Genomic DNA, 21176 nt, shown 5'->3' with positions numbered 1-21176 from the left:
TGGGGGAGAAAAAAGCCATGGGGGGGGGCGGCTTTTAATGTGAAAATTTTTGACCAGTTGGACCATGTAGTAGGATTAGTCTCATGGAGACTATAATCCATAGTTCCATATCCCCCAGCTGGTGAAAACTGGCATAGCTTTACTATGAATGGAGCTACATTGATTTACGCCGGCTGAGCATCTGCCCCATAAAGTCCCGTTTTTTTATCTGACATCAAACACAATGTCCCATGTCAGCTTGTGCAAGTGAAAAAACTAGACAGTCAAGTGATGCCATGTTGTTTAAGGCACATCATCATTTCATGAACACATTTTTGGGTATCTCTGCAGCTGGGTTTGACTTTAGGTCTTTCTTGCCTGTTCAGAAGTAGCTCACTGGCAGTCATGATAGCAGGAACTTCATTTAATGGCCTGCCTGCTTCTTTGCTCCTCTCAGCTGATGGGGAAACAGCGTAATCTTTTGTTTCATAGGAAGGAAATGGAGTGGTCATTTCTGGGGCAGCTTCTTTGATGCTGTCTTCATCTTCCCTCTTCTCTCCTGCCTCATCTCCATTAATTTCCTCAGCAACTTCATCAGGTGTCCTAGATCCAGAATGTGTTTCTTTTTTTAAAAAAAAATCACTGAAAATGACAAGTTAAGTTTCTTGATAGACATTGAAATAATTGTACTAATATGAAACCTCCTGGCTCATGCCAAAATGAGAAAAGGCTCACTCACCATAAATTCAGAATCCAGCTAACAATTCAACATCTAAGGTCATGGCGACAGTGATTAGAAAGGATTCACAGGGAATTTAATGTTATTTCCACACAAGCTTGTTCTTTTAAAGTATTCAAAACATTTCAATTTGCATCACACTAACTGCAGGCTAACCAGCCTCACAGCAGTCATTGCATGAGCTGCATGCTTATTGATCTCTCTACAATATTACACATGGGTTACTCCAGCTGCATGCCAGCTAATTCCACTGTAATCATTCCCCTGAATTTAGCTGTTGCTAACTGACCTCCCTGTAGCCACTCCCTAAGGGCTATTTTTCATAGACTCATAGAAATATTGGTCTGGGAGGGATTTGAGAAGTCACCACATCAAGCCCCCTGCTCTGTAGAGGACCAAGTAAATCTAGACTATCCCTGACAGGTGTTTGTCCAATCTGTTCTGGAAAACCTCCAGTGATATAGATTCCACAGCCTCCCATGGAAGCCTGTTCCAGAGCTTAACTACCCTTATCATTAGAAAGCTTTTCCTAATATCTAACCTAAATCTCCCTTGCTGCAGATTAAGCCCATTACTTCTTGCCCCACCTTCAGTGGACATGAAGAACAATTGATCACCACACTTAACACAGTTGAAGACTGTTATCAGGTCCTTCCTCAGTCATCTTTTCTCAAGACTAAACATGCCCAGTTGTTTGTTTTTTAAATCATTTCTTACGACAGGTTTTCTAAACGTTTGCTGCTCCCCTCTAGATTCTCTCCGATTTGTTCCCATCTTTCCTAAAGTGTGGCACCCAGAATTGGACACAGCTTTCCAGCTGAGACTTTACCAGTGCCAAGTAGAGCAGGACAAATACCTACTGTGTCTTACCTATGACGCTCCTGCTAAAACATCCCTCAATGATATTAGTCTTTTTCGCAGCTGCATCACCTTGTTCACTTATATTCAACATGTGATCCACTAAGCATTAAACATCTCCTCTTTCTTTTTATGTCATGAGTTATTAGCCCTCCTTCCCTGCTAAGCACTTTCCTTCATCTTCCTCTTGCTCCTAACGTATTTGAAGAACCTCTTCTTGCTAAGTGTAACTCATTGTGTGCCTTACCCGTTCTGATTTTGCCCTTACATGCTTGTGCTATTCATTTGTACTCCTCCTTAGAAATTTGTGCATGATTCCACTTTTTTTTAGGATTCCTTTTTGATTTTCTAGTCATTAAAGAGCTCCTGATGGAGCCATATTGGCCTCTTACCAGGGCCGGCTCTAGCCATTTTGCCGCCCCAAGCACAGCAGCACACCGCAGGGGGCGCTCTGCCGCTCGCTGGTCCAGCGGCTCCGGTGGACCTCCCGCAGGCGTGCCTGCCGCCCTCCTGGAAACCGGCAGAGCGCCCCCCGAAGCATGCCGCCCCAAGCACGCGCTTGGCACGCTGGGGCCTGGACCCAGCCCTGCCTCTTACTATTCTTCCTGTCTTTCCTTTGCGTCAGGATAGCATGCAGTTCTGCCTTTCATATTGTCCCCTTGAGAAATCACCAGTTCTCCTGACCTCCTTTTTTCCCGTAGATTTTCTTCCTGGGACCTTACCTACCAGTTCTGAGTTTTGCTGCATGCCACCTCACTGTAACCATTCATTGGCTGACTCCAGGTGCTGCTAACTGATGACACTGCTACCCCTCTTTTGGGATTATTCCTGTTCCATGCTGCAGTTTTTGCGTTGAGCTCAAATGAATTTAAAAATTTCAAAGTGAAGCAAAGCAGAGCTGCCAAGCTTCACCCAGCTTCCACTCAAACCGTCAGTTATCCCAGATTCACTCTGAACTGGGACCATGTTCACGCCATAATCCAGGCTTGAAGGCTTGAGAGAAAGGATGGTTCAATGATCAGAACACTAACCTAGGGTTTAGGAAACCTGCCTTCAAGTCCCTGCTCCACCACAGACTTCCTGTGTGACCTTGAGCACATCATTTAGCCTCCCTGTGCCTCAGTTCCCAGCTGTAGAATGGAGATAACAGCACCTTCCAGGGAGTTGTGAGGATACATACATTTAAAGGATTGTTAGTTGTTCAGATACTATGGCTTGCGGGGGGAAGGGGGACAGATAAACACCTTAGATATGTAACAAATTCAACAAATATTGCCTAGATGCACATTACCTTACTACAGGTTTGCACAGCTCTTATGAGAAGTTCTGACAAGGACAATGTCCCCACTGTCTATTCACCTGGATATACTGCTCTCATGCGGTAGCTGGGTTCCCCTCCTGGGTATCTGCTGATCCTCCTGGGTGCCTTTCATTTTATTTCCTCCATAAGGATTTGCTTGCACTTGCTGACTCTTCTTCCGGTTGTAATAGTGGAGAATTGTGTCTGGTGAGGCTTCTTTTCCCTTAAAAAAAGTTAATACAAAATCAGTCAGATGGGGAAAATGCTGTCCTCATTTCTGTCAATGGAAGCGATTGTAATCCCATACTACCCTTTGAGACCTCTACAGTCCCATGGGGAATTCCCACCTTTAAAACAGACAGCTGGTGCTCATTTTATATCCTTGTGTCCCACAATAAATAAGACATTCCCTTCTTTGCTGTTAATACCTTTCAAAATATAAGCATGGCAGTTCTTAGTCATCACTAAACATAGTAGAAACGTGGGAATGGACATTTATATGGATCTCAAGAATATCCAGTGTTATCTAATTTAATAATAGCACAGATTTTGAAAGGAATATTAAATCTCATGTTTTCTGATTTAAGCCAATGTCTATAAGAGACCAAGAGGAGACCCCTTTCTCCCTACTGTGGAGTTTCTTACATCTTCTTCTGAAGAATCTGATGCTGGCAGAGACAGGACACTGCACTAACTGCACCTTGGTTCTGATCCAGTGCACCAGGCGTTCTCAAACTTCACTGCACAGCGACCCCCTTCTGACAACAACAATTACTACACGACCCCTGAAGGGGGGACCAAAGCCTGAGCCTACCCAAGCCCCACTGCCCCAGGCAGGGCGGGCCAAACCCAAGCCCCACTGCCCTGAGTGTGGGGAGCGGGCCCCAAGCCCAAGGGCTTCAGCCGCAGGCGGGGGGCCTGTAACCTGAGTCCCACCACCCAGGGCAGAAGCCCTTCGGCTTTGACCCCCGGTGGTTGGGCTTGGGCTTCAGCTCTGCCCATTGAAACAGGGTCACGAGTCACTTTGGGGTTCTGACCCACAGTTTGAGAACCACTGCAATACACCCATTCCTATGTTCCTATTAAATCATTGGGGGGTGGTTCTCCATGAAAAATGTAGATGAAAACAAAAGATTTTCAGTTTCATCAAAAATTTTCCTGGTTCTTGTTGAAAACACAAAAAATATAAACAGTTTTTTTCAATTTGTTTTTATTGCTGAAAACTCAAAAAACACCCAGTTTTATTTTTTAAAAGAGAACCCCAATTTTTTTTTTAAACAGGATTTTTTTTCATGAATGTTCCTATTGAGCCCAAAAGCCATTTTTTATTGGAAAATAGCTTCAGTGAAAATTGTTCAGCCAGCTCTAAATATTAGCTCTTTTAATCTTTCCTTGCAAGTCAGTCTTTCAGGCGCCTGGAATACTTTTGTTCAGTGATTGTAAGCAGTGCTCAGAATTTATACTGACATCTCTTTGAGGGGAGTAACAATGGGTTTCAGAACACGGCCTAATGCAGAAAGATTGGTCCATGAATAAACCATATTGGTAGTTGCTATTGTAATGCATAAATAATCAGAGAAACTGGTTGGAAAATATCAATAAAAATCTGGAAATTATGTTTTGAAAATGAAAAAGGAAATTAAAAGTGACTTGAAATGGGATCTTGGACTGGAATTGAAGTGACCAATGAAAATTTTCTGTGACTTTTCTCTTTTCAAGACACTTCTATCAATGAGCTTGTGCTCAAAGGAGCATTTTTATGCACATCTAACTCAATGGGAATTTTGTGTATATAAAGATTTCAGGACAGAGCCCAGAATTTCCAGCTTGTTACAGTTTAATATAGTCAGACATCCTGTTACATAAACAAAAAAACCAGGACATTGTGTAAAATGACAGTGATCTTACCTTATTAATTTCTCGCCATAGCATGCACCTTTCAATTCTCAGTACATTTGCTATGTCCAGGTTATTTTTACAGAGTGAGTTTAGTGCCTCTGTAGTATCATCTAGCAATGCTTGAACAAAGACCCAAGTAAACTTGATTGTGTTGATTATTCTTTCAATTATACTTTCTGTCAAAAGGGGAAAAAACGTGTGCAGTTACAAACAGGAAATAGTTCTACATACTATTCTATTTCAACCAGCTCCTCAGCACTGGCTGAGATACAGTGATAAAGGATTTCAAAGGTCAGTTTAGGTCATCTTTATTCCCATCCAATCCTGATCCATCTTACTGAAGTGGGTATTGCCAATACGGAGGTGAACCAGAATATCATACATTAAGATTTGAATGACCTTGAAAACAGGGGTAATAGAAATGGGATGAAATTTAATAGTGTAAAGTGCCAGGTCATGCACTTAAGAAAAATTCTTGTTAATCCCTATAAAATGGAGACATCAGTTGGAAGTGACTGAGGCGGAGAAAGACCTGGGTGTATTGGTTGATCACGGGATGACTATGAGCCACCAATATGGCCATGAAAAAGGCTAATGCAATCGTAGGATGCACCAGGCAAGGTATTTCCACTAGAGATCGGGAAGTGTTAGTACCTTTATACAAGGCACTGGTGAGCCCTCATCTGGAATACTGTGTGGTGTTCTGATTTCCTATGTTTAAGAAAGATTAATTCAAACTGGAAGAGGTGCAGAGAAGGGCTACTAGGATGATCAGAGAGTGGAGAACCTACTTTACAAGAAAGGACTTAGAATCATTGCACTGGAAGGGACCTCAAGAGGTCATCTAGTCCAGTCCCCTGCACTTATTGCAGGACTAAGTATTATCTAGACCATCCCTGACAGGTGTTTGTCTGACCTGCTCTTAAAAATCTCCAATGACAGAGATTCCATAACCTCCCTAGGCAATTTATTCCAGTGCTTAACCACCCTGATAGTTAGGAAGCTTTTCCTAATGTCTATCCTCAACCTCCCTTCCTTCAATTTAAGCCCGTTGCTTCTTGTCCTATTGAGGAGAACAATTTTTCTCCCTCTTCCTTGTAACAACCTTTGATATACTTGAAAACTGTTATCATGTCCCCTCTCAGTCTTCTGTTTTCCAGACTAAACAAACCCAATTTTTCCAGTCTTCCCTCATAGGTCATGTTTTCTAGACCTTTAATCATTTTTGTTGCTCTTCTCTGGACTCTCCCCAGTTTGTCCACATCCTTCCTGAAATGTGGTTCCCAGAACTGGACACAATAGTCCACTTGAGGCCTAATCAGGGCAGAGTAGAGTGGAATAATTACTTCTCATGTCTTGCTTTCAAGAGTCCTGCTAGTATATCCCAGAAGAATGTCTGCTTTTTTTTTTTTGCAACAGTGTTACGCTGTTGACTCATATTTAGCTTGTGTTCCACTATGACCCCCAGATCCCTTTCCGCAGTTCTCCTTCCTAGGCAGTCATTTCCCATTTTGTATTTGTGCAACTGATTGTTCCTTCCTAATTGGAGTACTTTGCATTTGTTCTTATTGAATTTCTTTCTTTTTATTTCAGACCATTTCTCCAGTTTGTCCACATAATTTTGAATTATAATCCTATACTCCAAAGTACTTGCAACCCCTCCTTAAGAAGCTTGGCTTGATTAGCCTAACAAAATGAAGGCTGACAGAAGATATGATTGTTCTCTATGAATACAACAGAGGGATAAACACCAGGAACGGACAGGAGTTATTTAAGTAAAGGGCCAATGTTGGCACAAGAACTAATGGATATAAACTGGCGATCCATAAGTTTTTAGACTTGAAATTTAGATAAAGGTTTCTAACCATCAGAGGAATGAAGTTCTGGATCAGCCTTCCAAGGGGAGTAATGGGGGAAATAAACTTATCAAGCTCAGTTTATGGAGGGGATGATATTATGAGGTTGCCTAAAATGACGTATGGCCCATTCCACATCTGCTGGTAGCAAATATCTCCAACAACTGGAAATGGGACACTGGATCGGGAGGGCTCTAAGTTACTACAGAGAATTCTTTCTTGGGTTTCTGGTTGGTGGGTCTCACTCACATGTTCAGAGTCTAACTGATCACCATTTGGGGGGATGGGAAGGAATTTTCCCACAGATCAAACTGGCAGAGACCCTAGGTGGTGGTTGGGGGTGGGGGTAGGGGAGTTGTCTTCCTCTGCAGTGTGGGCCCAGGCTTGCTGGTTTGAACTAGAGTAAATGGTGGATTTGCTGTAACCTGAAGTCTTCAAATCTTGAGACGTCAATGACTTAGCCAGAGGCTTTGGGTCTATTGCAGGAGTGGGTGGGTGAGGTTCTGTTGCCTGGAATGTGCAGAAGGTCACACTAGATCATGATGGTCCCTTATGGTCTTATGGTCTTAGAGTCGATGAAATGATCTGAGCAAGGGCTTCTGGTGTGCTGCTGCAGTATGGAGCTACTCACCTGACTCATCTGGATTCTCTTCAGTGCCTGATATCTCCCCTTTCTCTTCATGGAATTCCAGCTTTACCTCTCCTGTATCATATAGGAACATAAGCAGAGCTATAGAGGGGATAAACTTCTACTAGATATCTTTCCAGCTATTCCAGCCCAGCCCAATGCCAGTGAAATCAATGGGATTATGACTCCATCTGAAGGTTACATAATCAGATAACAAGACACCGTATTGAAATGCACATGTATGTGGGGCAGAGTTAAGGGCATTGTGGCTATGGAAAAGGGTATGTGGGACGTGCTGGGGGCAGGTGATATGGATGGTAATTAAAGCTGGTGTCAGCGTTTCCTGACCTGGCCACATGTAAATGAGTACTCTTAACATTGTGTTAGCTGATTCTTGCTGTAGGAACTACAACCTCTCTCATTCAAACAGTTCTTTTTTTGTCGAATTTGGCCTAGCAGCCCCTGTGTGGCGGTGTCTGTGCATTCTTCCCATTACCTGCCAGTCGCAGTTGCTCCTGCTCCTCTTTCTTCCTCTGCTCTCTGGTTTCATCTTGTTTTCTTGTTCTCAGAGCTGATTTAGAGCTAGACATCCAGGCTTCATATGCAAGCTGCAGGGAGAAACCCCATTAGTCTTTGGTGAAAAGCTTAGTGCTTCCATCCAGCTGATCAAGCCTAAGCTGTGTTTTGTTTGATGTACTCCGGAATGCTGGGGCTTCCCAACTTTTTAATAGAGTGGTTCAAATATGTGGTGTGTCCCCTGCTCCCACTTCCATTCGCATGGCCCCCACTTTCTTCCCCTCCCGTTCATGGGAATTCACTGACACCCTCTGCTTCCCTTTACAGTCACCTAACACCCCCCTAGTAACAACAGCAATTGCTTCCATGGAAAAGCAATGTTGGGGAAATATTTTGGTTTGCAGTAAATCTCTTGGGATTTTTTGAAAAAACGTAACTGTGTAAAATAATAATTAATAATAATACCTCACTCTTATCACCTGTAAGTCTCAAAGCATTTTACAAAAGACATAAGCATCATCATTGCCATTTTACAGAAGGCAAAACTGAGACACCAGGAAATTGAGTGACTTGCTCAAGGTCACACAGCAATCCAGTGGCAGAGTTAGAAATAGAACCCAAGTCTCCGAGTCCCAGTCCAGTTTTCTATCCACTAGGTAACATTGCTCAATATTATCAAAAATAAGTCCTGCACCTGGAATGCTGTTTTCTTCTTTGGTGATTCTTCCTTCTTCTTTTCTGTGTGCCCTTGTTCCTCTTCTTCTTCACTGTCTGTCTCAAAGAGGTAGTAGCTCCCAGCTCGAATCACTAAAATCAGTTCCAGAAAGAGATGTGGCTGAGGTTTTTCAAAGCTATCTAGGGGATTTAGATGCATAATTCCCCTTGAAATCAATAGGAGTTGCACATCTAAATAGGAGCTGCCTATCTATGTGGCTTTGAAAATCCTAGTCTAGCTGTTTTAACAGTAAATATTAACTAGCAGAATGGTGCATGCGAATATTTTTACTGTTACTATTTTTCATTCTCTTGATTAGTATCTTTATGCTTAATATACTTTAGAGTAGCCCTTAGGCTATAAATAGGGACACTGGGAGAGAAAACACATTTCAACAGCACTGAAATATGTAGGAGAGGGCTTGGAAGGGACAGAGTAGACAAATTGTATGGTTTTTGCTAAGATACACACACCATCCTTCCTAAATAGGGGTGATTGTTAGGACAGCTATTGAAGAACAGTTGGGTTGCATTAGAAATGTGTTTTATAAATCATGTACTTGTCAGCTGTCCCCGAATTAAATGATGACAATTGACCTCCGAGGGGCCCCCCCCCATGACGTTTTCTTTTTCCTGGCAGCCTGCTGTGTGTGCAGCAGGGGAGGGACTGCTCAGGGTCACCCAGAGGGCGGGGGGCAAGTGGGCCAATTTGCCCCGGGCCCTGCAGGGTCCCCCACAAGAGTTTTTAGGGGCACCTGGAACAGGGTCCTTCACTCATTCTGGGGGCCCCGGAGCTTCTTCCTCTCTGGTGGCAATTCAGCGGCGGGGGGTCCTTCCGCTCCGGGACCCGCCGCCCAAGTGCCGAGTCTTCGGCGGCAATTCGGCAGCGGGGGGCCAAGCCACCTGAATCCTCTGGGCGGCCCTGGGACTGCTGCCGAGAGCCTTAGGTTTACAGCAGAATCATAGGCCTGCCCCCACACTGGAGTTAATTGCAAAACTCCCATTGACTTCTACATGAAGCCCCATGTTTGTGTTTTTGTTTTGGGTTTTTTTTGGCAGGGGGGGAGTGTAGGGCTACTGGAGGTTCTTGTTGTGTACAATCCCAGCAACTGTGTGCAAAGACACTGTTTTTAGCAGGATACATTGCTCTAGCTTATACATGTCATTTTTCCAGTTAGTTGTGGCTCACAGACCTTTAGCGCACACAGAAAACTTACTGGAGGTGTGGGTCACCCAGGGTTGCCACCATATCTTCTTGTCCTCGTTTTCCTTCTTGCCACCCTCCTCTGCAAAGGTGGTTGTAAAATGTACATAGTGAAACAGATGGATAGATTCCCCCCCATACACACACACAACTTAAAAGAATTAAATTTCTCAATGCACAAGACTGTGCAGGACCCATTGGGAGGTTGCATTGGAGCCTGTGGATTGACTCTATGTACAGCTAGATCTCTTCATTCTTTGTGTGCCCTGGAGGGGTTCTCCACAACAGCTCTGAATTGCAGGCAGGCAGGATCCATTCCCTGGATCTCATACCTCAGGATTCCATTGCCTAGACACTCCATCATGATGAGCAGCAGAGGGAGTTTATATCAAAGACTGGTGGCCTAACTGTGGGTTTCAGGGATTAAATTCATCCCACAGACTTGCAGACAAGGCCTGAACAGAGCCAATTACTTTGGCTTTGGATGTGAAGGCGGAATGTGAATTTCACCCGCAGCGGCACTGGGGTTTTGAAAAGGTAATTTACTGTGTACTGTGGAACACAGTAGTGCGAAAACGGAAAGCAGAGGAAGGGAAGGCACGGTGATCACTCTCCATGTTGTTGTCACTACACAGGCTATTTAACGTGACAAGATCATTTCACCTGGATCTAGCAGCTGCTGCTCCTTGGCAGATTGATCCACAGCTGTTTCTTCTGGGCTTGGTGTCTTTTGCTTCAAATTGTCAAATTTCTTCTGCTTCAGTTTGATTAGTTCCATTCTATAGGTTTAAGACAGAACACGGACAGGAGTATAAAAAATCATTAGCATTTAGATAAGTGCTTTCCATCTTAACTTCAAAGTGCCTTACAAACATTACATAGTGATCCTCAAAAATATCCCCATGACGCATGAGCCCCAACTTGGTCATTGTTACCCTCAACATTGTATTAGTAATAGAAGTGGTCAGAAAATGGATTTTTTTCCTCGTGTTAAATTTTGACTCTTTGTCAAAAAAAAAACAAAAAACCCAAAATGAACATTTTTGGCCCAAAACTACCAAAATCCAAAAATTTTGTTTTCAGCTAAAAATGTTTGGGATTTGGTTTTTTTGAAGAAAGTTAAACATTTTCAAGGAAACACACACTTTCTACACACTGTGTTCTCTCGAAAACCCAATTTTTCATCAAAAAAAAGTTTTGACAGAAAAATTTGGAACAGCCCTAGTTACTAGCACCAGCTGGTCAATGTGGAAACAATTTGTACAGCGACACAGATAGAGCAGAGGCTTTGTCAGAGCTGGGTCCAGATGTCAGGAGTTTTTGGCTCCTCATCCTGTACCCAAACTAGATTCTTTTTTCTTTCTTTCTCTCTCTTTCAATCTCTTTCCCCACCATCTCCTCCTAACACCCAAAGTGTCACCAATAAGCTCCATTCTGAAGCTTTTATCACAAGCACTAACACTGGCCCCAGCGCATATCTAGTTAAAATATTATAACTGATACTAAAACAGCAGGCCTGTGTCTTCATTTGGCTTAAATTAATTCAGGAATATTAACATTCTAACAGGGCTAATCCAAAGCTCACTGAAATCAAGGGGAATCTTTGCATGGACTTCAGTGGGAATTGGCTTCTGCTCCAAATACAGCTGTTAAGAAGCACTCCTTTGACAGCTAAGATATGAAGGTTGTGATAATAACAGAGACTTTCATGCCCTTTGGCCAGAATGGGCTCAGCATATGTCTGAGAAGGCTGGCCACCTCCATAAGAATGCATGCAAGCTAGCCAGCCAGGAAATAATAAAAGCATAATTATTCATCTGACTATATATACTGTTGCTAGTGTTATTATTATTTTTTTACTGAGCACAGCTTACTTTGGACCTGGCTAAGATTTGGAAGCTATCCATTCCAAGATCTGATATTCAAAACAGGAAGCAGTTTGATATATGCATGTAATACTATAGGCCAAACCAAAATAAACTCCGCCAATGTTTGGCTTTTGGCCAACTTCGCATGTGGTGAGGAAATGTTTGGCATTTTGCTTAAGAGTTTTTTGCAAGGAAACATCTGTGAAATTCTGCAGCAGATGACATGAAATGTTTGATCAAGCTTTGCTTATCTAATGAGTAATCGAGGTTTCATCCAGTCTCCACTGCAAGATGAAATGTGGGTGTCATTATTCCAGTGCTGACAGCGCCAAGCAGATGATATTGTTTCTTACAGTGCTGTCGCCTATACCATGTCAGTAACCATGTAGCACCGGGGAACTGATACTGTACAATCAGATTTATCACCCCTGTGGGGCCAATGATTATAGGCACAGTGCAGGTCCCCATTTAACACATCCTTTCAGTCTTCTAGGGAAGTTTAATACGTCTCTAGGTTGATTTTTCTTTGTCTGAATGGGGGCGTATCCAGTGGGAAACTCTTTAATGAAGCCTTGTGTACACCAGGGCTTTAGCTGGTGTTATAGCTGCACTGGTATAGTGGTATCGGTGCCAGTCCCTTTTGTAGATGTGATGAGTTAATGGGGACTTGTACCAATGCCACTTACCCAGGTTTCAAACTGGGATATATTGTACTAGTGCCAGCCCCAGTTTAGCCCAGTGCAATATGGTATGGTTTGTACCAGTGTTGCTACACTACTGGCTAAAGCCCTAACGCAGACAATCATTCTGATTGGATACCATCATTGATCCTATTAGCAATTTGTTCTCAAAGAGTTTTGAAAAGCCTAAAATTCCATGGGACAGAACAGCTGACTGTCGTCCAGCACAAGGGATTTTGTACCAGCCAAACAGCTGTCCTGTGTTACAATTCCTCTGTAGTATCAACCATGGAGCAGAGTCGATAGCTTTCTGGTCTTGCAGTCTAGAGTCCAAAACTCTCCTAGAACTCTCTCTATCAGGATCCTAAAGTCCCACACAAGAATAAGGACAGGGAGTTGTTAGTGTGTGTTGGGCACTGAGTCCATAATTTGAGCCCCTCCATTTGAAGCTCGTCAATAACTATTTTCATTTGATTGCCATTGTTGTTTGTAGCATTATCCCTAACTCTTCCTCGTAGTGATGGGAAAGAGTTTGAGTTATGAGTCGCTAAAAAGGGTGGGGGAGGGGCGGAATCAGAGGATGGAAAATATAATATCCTGAATACAGAGAGAAGTGAAAAGATGACACATCCCCATGTTCACCAGTTAGATATGTGGTGTATAAGTTAGATATGTGGTGTATATGTGATTTTAAATGAACAGCAAACTTACTGTCTTCTCATGGCTTGCAATGATTTTTTCTCTTCCTCCAATCTGAGTGCCACAACTTTTTTCAGCTTCACTTCAAACAGTTCAGCTCCTCTGCATGTGTGAAACAAGCCAGGTCATTCGATAAACACTTCACTGGGCAGCATGCAACTATCTTCACACCACAAAGGGGTAGAAATATACCCAGCTAACCAGAGCATTATCAATCTGGTAAATCGCTGGACTGACACTTCTGTCCCAGTTCTTATTGGTGGATTAAGGTAATTGACAGCAATTACATCATTCTCCGGGCTGTAACTGGTGGGCTCTGGCAAAAAAGAGATTGAAATCAGACCTCTGATTCCACCAGTAAAAACAGCAGTTTCAGAAGATTTCAGTGAAGAGTCACTCTGGCAGTGAGAGGGATAATTCAGGGTAAATCACTCCAGTAGCAATTTGAACAGAGGGAGGGCTTGATAGATATTAAATACCATAGTAAGAGGTGTATTATAAGTGCAGAAACAGACAAGCAGATATAGATAATGGATAAGGGACAATGACAGAGAAACTTGAAGTGGGATAGGAATATAGAAAGGGTAAAGGGAATCTTCTCCACCTCAAGAAGCTTCTCTTTCACAGACTATGTTGTCCCACAAACTTCCTAATGGAATTATAACCCCACAGTTCAGAATTGCACATTTATTCTAGGTGACATTTTTTTATGGCACATGCCATATTTTCTGTCTCCGCCACTTTCTGGTACTGCCCAAACATAGCTCCTAAACACATGGTGATCTGCTTGTCAAACCCTTCAGGATTCTACTGAAATCCTCAGAACTACAGATGAATGTTATAACTGTCACAAAAGGTCTATCTTCCCCACCCTGCCCATTGTGTGAAGTATGTGGTCATGAAAGTTAGGATTTAAAGCTAGGCTTACCATAGGCCCATCCTCATCTCTTGCCTCACTGACCAGTTTGCTAAGGCATGATCATTGCAATGGAGCCCCAAGCACTTAAAGCATCTGCATCCTTAAGTCACACTCCTGACATGAAACTTTTGCAAGATTTCTGCCCCAACTTGAGTTTACATCATCACCCAGAGCACTATAGAGGCCTGAGTTGGGTTTTATGCTTCTTGGGGGCAGGCGCCATGTCTTGTTTACTTTTACAGCACAGAGCACATTACCAGTGCTCAGCAAGTAGTAATAATTGACTGGGTCCCTTGTTTTTGGAACACAAACCTTGGGAGGCTCCCCATCACTCTCCCCAGAAATCCAAATCTCAGAAAGAGCACATTTCTTTACAGAAAGGAGGGGGCCTCCAACTCCTCTCTGCACCTCTAAGGACTATTGGTTTAAACTTGTTACATCCAGTGCATGTACCTGGAAGCTAAGATCTTGGCAGCCTTCAGATCTGCCACTACGTAGAGGAAGTAATAGCTCATAAAGACTCTCCGCTGGACCAGCAAGAAAGTGAAACTTATTGCATCCCAAACAATCCCGGCTTCATTTTCAGGGAGCTCGCACTTCTCATCCTCGGGAAGAGCTACACAGGAGAAATCATAGAATCATAGGACTGGAAGGGACCTCGAGAGGTGATCTAGTCCAGTTCCCTGCACTCAGGGCAGGACTAAGTATTATCTAGACCATCCCTGACAGGTGTTTGTCTCCACTTCAATAAACAGATCTCTGCTTGCACTGCTAGTGATACAATGTTTTATTGGCTTTGTAGAAAAAGTGGACTAGACTTTTGCTTATCTTTCAGTAAGAAAATGTTTTCCTGAAATTACAGTGACATGGTACGTCCTCTCTGTCTGTTCATTATTTGCTACTTACCCAAGTCATACCCCGGTATAGTACAGAACATGCCAAAGGTCTGTATTAGCCAGCAATGGTTTCTCAGTAACTTATCAAGATAGGCACATGCTCCAATCTACAATCAAAAAGGAGACAGTGAAAAGGCGCAGCAGCATTCTGTTCCTTTGTATTCATTTATCTAAGCTCTAATTGCACTTGCTGTTTTTATCCAAACTAGTATGATGAGTCAGTTTAGTGAGCCTTTCTAGCTGCTGTTCATGAATTAGCTAGAGAAGAGGATTCTCAGGTATCCCACTTTGCTGCCAAAGAAACAGAGAAGATAGGCAGCCCACAGGAAAGGCCTGTAATTGCGGAAAAGTGCTTTGCTCTCTGTTTGCTCTTTGGAGGGCACGCACATGGAAAGCTGGGGCCAGGCCATGCCACACGTCTTTAATGTATGGACTGATCAATTGTCATGAGCAGGAAGCTATTTCTGAAAACTCTTTTTTTTACTTTTTCAGTGAATTTAATTTTCATTTAAAGGTGCTGCATGAGCAGCTTCGAGAAAGACGTCTTCCTTTCATCCACAGACAAGCTCCAGCACAGACCACAGCTGTGAATGCTTCCCCACCCTCTAGGGCAGTAGTCTCCAAAGTGGGGTGAGCAAGAGGATCCTTGGGGGTGCGCAGGAAGAGCGCTTTTTTTCCCCCCCCCTGCTTCGTCAGTTCGAGGAGGGAGTCCAAGCGGCTTTTTTTTTTTTTTTTTTTTTTTTTGCTTCAGCAAAAATGGTAGAGCCAGCACGGCAGGGGATGCATGCTCAAAAATTTTTACTGATAGGGGGGCGCGATTGAAAAAGTTTGGAGATCACTGCTCTGGGGAAAGAGATATAGGGCCAGATTATTTTTTTGAAATGTGCATAATTTTATTACGTAACATTTATCATAATATAGAAGGGCTTAAATCAACTGAACTGGAAAAATCAAGCAGGGCCATATTCCAGTTACTGTCACAGAGAGCGTAAGTGGGCTGTGCCCAGGGGAGTTCCACAAATGGGTGGCAAAATCCTGCCTCAGAGGCCATAGAGCAGTAACAGAGCCACTGTGTGGCCTCAGGACTCATTAGCCTTCATAGCGGCTGTGTCCCCATCCCGTCATGCATGGAGAGAAAGGCTTTAGCCAGTGAAACCACTTCATTGCAAAGGCCCTGTCCATGCTCTTCTAAATCCCCAGTCTTCCCCTGAGACTCACCTCCCCTGCACACCACAGCGCCTAAAACCAACCTCACCCACCGCTCTGCAGATGCAGAAAGCGTGGCCCCCTTTCACATGGGCTCCCCATCCTGCTTTCCCCACACACAGCAGAAGCCCACTGATTCCACTACCAGCTGGCTATTACTTATATGTGGAAATAGAAAGGATGGATGGTCTTGAGGTTCAAGCACTGGACTGGGACTCATGAGTTCTGGGTGATGATCCCCACTCTGCCACACGCTACCTGTGTGACCTTGGGAAAGTCATATGAACTCTGTGTCCCTCAATCGCCCCCATCTGAAAAGTGGGGATTGTAATACTTCCCTTTCTTCTACCTTTTGTCAGTCAAGAACCTCACTGACTTCAAGGATCTGCCCATGAGGAGGTCATCGTAGGATCAGGGTCTTAGCTAGTATGCTCTTGGGGCAGGGACATTTTCCACCATGCATATGTAAATTCCCTAGCCCACTGGGTACCAGATTTCGGCTGGTGACTCTAGGTCCTACTGTAATATGAAAAACAACAAGAGGGCAGATATTTCCCTAATTTTGTGAAAGACAATACATACAGCCAGAAGATTCTTCATCACTATAACTAAGGCAGTGTACAGAATCAAATAGTCCCACAATCTGAGAATAGTCTTGACTGGCTTTAGAAGGAGACTGCTTCCAAAGAGCATAAAGTAGAAACAGGCCATCAGATATCCCAGACAGAATATGTTGATTCGAGTGGTTCCAGTGATAAAAATCAGGCAGAGCACAAACCAGAAGTGATAGCCAAACACAACCACTTTAGCCATATCCAAATAGGACCTGCGGGAGTGGAAATGAAATGTCAGAGCAGTATCAGGATGATTCTTGTGTCTGCCAACTGGTGGCCATGCACTTAAATATTTAAACCAACGTGCCCCTGGACTTATGACAGCACCCCATTGCATTTGCCCATTATACACCAGCTAGAAACTAGATCAGTGAACTTTGTGTTCCCCAGGTAGAAGTTCCACCAGGTGAACTGAGATTACAGGCTTGCCCACTCCCTTTGCAAACAGTTATTTTATCTGCCTATTACACTAAATATTAAAGTGGTTCATAAATAGATTGCTGGTTCATACAGAGAAGAGAAAAGAGGCCACTTGCAAAAATTTTCCTTGCAGTACGAATTTTGCATAGACCCACTCAAGATCTTTTGCTAATAAGCTGAGAAAGTAAACTGTAAATCTATTTTGATCTTTATCGTAGGATATTATAGCAGTCCATTCTTTGATATTATTCCTTCTTGTAATGAAATGACATTTTATTTGGATGCATTGAGGATACTAAAGGCCAGTTACTATACTATATGAGACAGAGTGAATTCCAACAGAGTGCTAGAGTTTAGCAGCATGGGGGTCAGCTTATAATTTTTAAGGGTGATGGTGATGAACTGTTGGAACAAGCTAGCTAAAGAAGTGATGGATTCCCCATCTCTTGATGTCTTCAGATAAAGACTGGATGCCCGTCTTGAAGCTATGATTTAGTCAAACACAAGTCACTGGGCTCAAGACAGGGGTAAGTGGCTGAAATTCTCTGCCCTAGGTTGCACAGAAAGCCAGACTGGGTGATCTAGTGCTCCCTTCTGGCTTTGAAATCAATTTAATTATTAAAATGTGTGTAACTAAAGATGAGCCCCGCCTGCAAACACCCACAAACTTTCGATTGGATGGGTCTCTGAGCACAAACCTGGCTCCAGATCCAAACCGCACAGCTGCCATCTACTTCTCTTAAAGACCTGATAAAATTCTACATCCAAACACCTTCAAAATCCAGATTCCATGTTTTCACCTGCTATAGTTGGCCAAAGCAAATCTTGCTGGTTCCTACCTGCAGTGGATAAAGTTTGGCACAGGGCTGTACTGGCTGAGAGCAGCTGGATCTAATTCACGGCTGATCTCCACATTATCTCCTGCCTCTATTCGCACACAAGCCTTATTCTCATCTTTGAATACCTGCCATTGCAGGGAGGCAAAAAGCAGAAGCAGGAAGTCATCTGGGAGGAGACAGGAAAACAGCTTCTTAGCAGCTTCAGACGACTATTCTGATTATGTTTAATATTATGATGACAATGATTAGTAGTCAGCAGCAGGAACGTCAGACAGTAAAATGCTGCACTGGATGACTGATACTTACACAGGAGAAAACTGGCATCAGGTTTCTTGGCAAAATCAGGCAGATAGAGCCACTTAATCAGATTGGAATGGATTGTCCAGCGAGAGGTTCTCCACAGATAATCTGTAGGCAAAGGGGTTCTTTTCATCACACAAAACATTTAAGCTAATTTCTGAGTTTACAGCCTAGAAATGTTCGAGTTGAAGCGCACTGGCATTTCTCAAGGGAAATGGCACACGTCTGGATAACAACACATCCTCCTGATAGCACAGGGTTGGGACTATTGCTACCAATAAAAGTGAGCTCTCATCAGTGCTGAAACAACTAGTGTTGATGCCATGAGTTCTCCAGTGTGAAAACTGCAATTGGGCTTGGGATTGAACAGAGATGGAATTGTCCCGGTGTTCTCTGACCTCTGCTTGTTGTAGCTCAGAGCCAGCTGAAACCAGCCAGTGGTTTACAGCTATTTGGTCCTCCTGAAATACCTCACCTCATCTGTTTGTCTGCCCTCTCCTGCCTGCCCCCTCCCCTGCAGTCCCTTGGCTGTATCTGGTGTCTCCGGAATCATGAAAAGACTTGGCTCTTCTAATTCTCATAGTGCAGGGAGAGCACATGGGGTGTCACCTATGCTCGCAGGTGAAACCAAGCCAGTCGTCCTGATGTGACTGTAGCCTTTTGAAGGGAAAAACCATAGAGAGGAAAAGAGCGAGAGAGAAAAGCTGCAGACAAGAGACTCAATTTTACAGGGATGTATTAATAATCATTGTAATACTAATACAACGTTTGGGTAAGTTTTGGGGGGTCACCTGACCAGGTAAAGGTGCTTCAGCTTATACAGGCTTAACAGTCTGGTCAGTGGATGCTTGTGGTGGAGTCTCAAAGAAAAGGTAAGCTGGAACACAAGAGAACTAAGAGGAAAGGATGGGTCTCCCCTTCGAGCGGGCAGTAGCCTCTGGAGATTATTGCCCAGTGGTTTTCAATTGATTTGCTGCGGTTGGGGGGCAGATAATAAGCCCCGAGGAAAGGGCTTTAGAGGACTGAGGCTTGGAGTGTTATTTCAGTTCCCTGGTTGGTAGAACATCCCCACTAGCCTACACACCATCACCAGGGACTTCCCCATTCAGTGTCTCTGTATGTTCTCTTCTCCTTGCAGAGCTGGATGAGATATGGCTCAACAGCCCTCACTGGTCATGTTTTGGCCAGTCTTCTTTCAGATTATCAGTGACTGCTGGGGGCTCTTCTATGTGTTCACTCAACCCCCCACTCAGACAATGCACTGTGTTGCATTTACCTTTGCAGAAAGCAGGAGGGAGGCCAATGCATAGCAAATACTGAAAAGTCATGACACTGGCAAGGAAAGAGCAGTATCTCGGCCAGACCTCAGCCACTGCTTTCCTTCGGCGGCGGTGCAGCAAGTAGATGACCCAGCAGCCGTGGAGAAGGGCATAGAAATCCATACGATGTTTAATGACATTCACAGCCACGATGAGACACACCTGAAAGAATGGAATGTTCTAGTGGCGACACTGTCCATCAAAGCCCATAGTTGCTCGGAAAGCCCTCCTAACCGCTTAATTTTTCAAAGGTTACCACTGCGGGGAGCATTAGCACTTGGCTGTGTGGGAAAGCCGTACTGGTATCAGCTAAGGTGTGAATTTAAACCAATATAATTTTAGCATTATAGCCCTGCCATGTGGACACTTTTTTACTCTGGGATAAGAGAGGCTTTTTTCAGTTTATGTCACTTGAGAAGGAGTTTAAACTAATCTGAAAAAGGCGCTCATTCCAGAATAAGAGTGGACATGAGAGTTATACCCATATAACGGTAGTGGTTTAACTGTATTGGTAAAACTTTCCCATGTAGACAAGGCCATAGTCAACGTTAATAGATCAAAGAAAGGAAAGTTGGTCACTAGGGAATAAAATACAAAGAGGAAAATTCTCCCTTTCCTTCCACAAGGGTGACTTCCCCTGAACCAATGCTATAAAGGGAGACACTGAGAGAAGTTCATATAGTGAAGAGAATGACTCTGACTACAAGGGCCAGATTTTCAAAGGCTGGCGAAGGGATCGTACTCACAAAACAATGCATTCACCTCATGCTACAGTGAAAACCATCATCAGCATGCAAAAAAAAAAAAAAAAAAGGGACCTGCTGACATGTTAAACTGTTAATGGCAGCAATAAAAGTTTTCTGATGAACTTCCCCTCCTTATCCTCCGGGAGAGGGAGCACTGCACTCCACAAGGGCCAGCCACTGCCACCCCAAAAGTGAGCACGATAAGCCTACAAAGACCAGGCCATAAGTGGCAGGAAGCCTGGATTTTAAAGCTGCCCTCCCCAAACTGAATCCCTGACACTGTAATCTGCTCTCCGGTGTGGCAACCTAGGCAGGGGAGGCTTTAAACTGCAACCTGCTCCAACCAGGGAAATGAATCAACCCCTAAGTGCTCTGCGTCTGTGCAAATCTAATCTCACTGATAATTGCTGCCCATATCTGCATGGGAACACATTTTCTAGGGGGAGTCAATGGAGTTGTGCTTGTTTACATCAGAAGAGAATTTATATTCTCCATTGGTGTGTGTTTTCCACAGGCTTCTTAATGCCTCAGTGAGCTATTGCCGGGGACCAAGTCCAAAGAGGATTGTTCTCCCCTGATATTTGCTCACCTCAAGTCCAAACTTGTAGAAACTGTAGTTGATAAAGTATTTGATACAGCTGAGTAACCCGTCATCCAGGTGCTCTCGGGTGATGGTATCAAAAATGATCCCTGTAACAGGTGGCGTCAGCTGGTTTTGAGTCCGGTAGAAGAGCTGGTGGTGATGCACAGTCACTTCTATTATCATTAATGCCAAGATGGTGAGATGGTTCTGCAAGGGCAGAATGAAATGGCACCAGATGTTAATGGCATCCTAAATGCAATACTGAGCAACCCCTACTGAGACAAACAGCAGGACAAATGAAGCTTACAACTAAACTGTTGTTCTGAGCTGTGTCTTGTCTGTTACGTTGGATGCCAGGGGCTCTGCTTTTGCTATGTTCTATGAAGTGCCATGT

The 21176-nt window shown here is 43.7% G+C and overlaps 1 protein-coding gene across 1 annotated transcript in view; it reads right to left on the bottom strand.

The window, feature by feature from the left end:
- Positions 1 to 21176, bottom strand: part of LOC116826052 (piezo-type mechanosensitive ion channel component 2-like) — a 42022-nt gene that overhangs the window by 15845 nt on the left and 5001 nt on the right. The window contains exons 5-20 of the mRNA XM_075072405.1: positions 20789 to 20989; positions 19411 to 19615; positions 18141 to 18242; positions 17835 to 18000; positions 16544 to 16787; positions 14766 to 14862; positions 14313 to 14475; positions 12953 to 13042; positions 10357 to 10472; positions 9707 to 9775; positions 8470 to 8582; positions 7756 to 7867; positions 7263 to 7334; positions 4785 to 4951; positions 2936 to 3099; positions 358 to 582 (exon numbers count right to left, since the gene is read on the bottom strand). Coding sequence (XP_074928506.1) covers positions 358 to 582; positions 2936 to 3099; positions 4785 to 4951; positions 7263 to 7334; positions 7756 to 7867; positions 8470 to 8582; positions 9707 to 9775; positions 10357 to 10472; positions 12953 to 13042; positions 14313 to 14475; positions 14766 to 14862; positions 16544 to 16787; positions 17835 to 18000; positions 18141 to 18242; positions 19411 to 19615; positions 20789 to 20989 — 2306 coding nt within the window. The remainder of the gene's footprint in view (positions 1 to 357; positions 583 to 2935; positions 3100 to 4784; positions 4952 to 7262; positions 7335 to 7755; positions 7868 to 8469; positions 8583 to 9706; positions 9776 to 10356; positions 10473 to 12952; positions 13043 to 14312; positions 14476 to 14765; positions 14863 to 16543; positions 16788 to 17834; positions 18001 to 18140; positions 18243 to 19410; positions 19616 to 20788; positions 20990 to 21176) is intronic.

This window comes from Chelonoidis abingdonii, chromosome 14 (assembly GCF_003597395.2).
Source record: "Chelonoidis abingdonii isolate Lonesome George chromosome 14, CheloAbing_2.0, whole genome shotgun sequence".
NCBI lineage: Eukaryota > Metazoa > Chordata > Testudines > Testudinidae > Chelonoidis > Chelonoidis abingdonii.
This window is presented reverse-complemented; position numbering and strand designations above follow the sequence as displayed.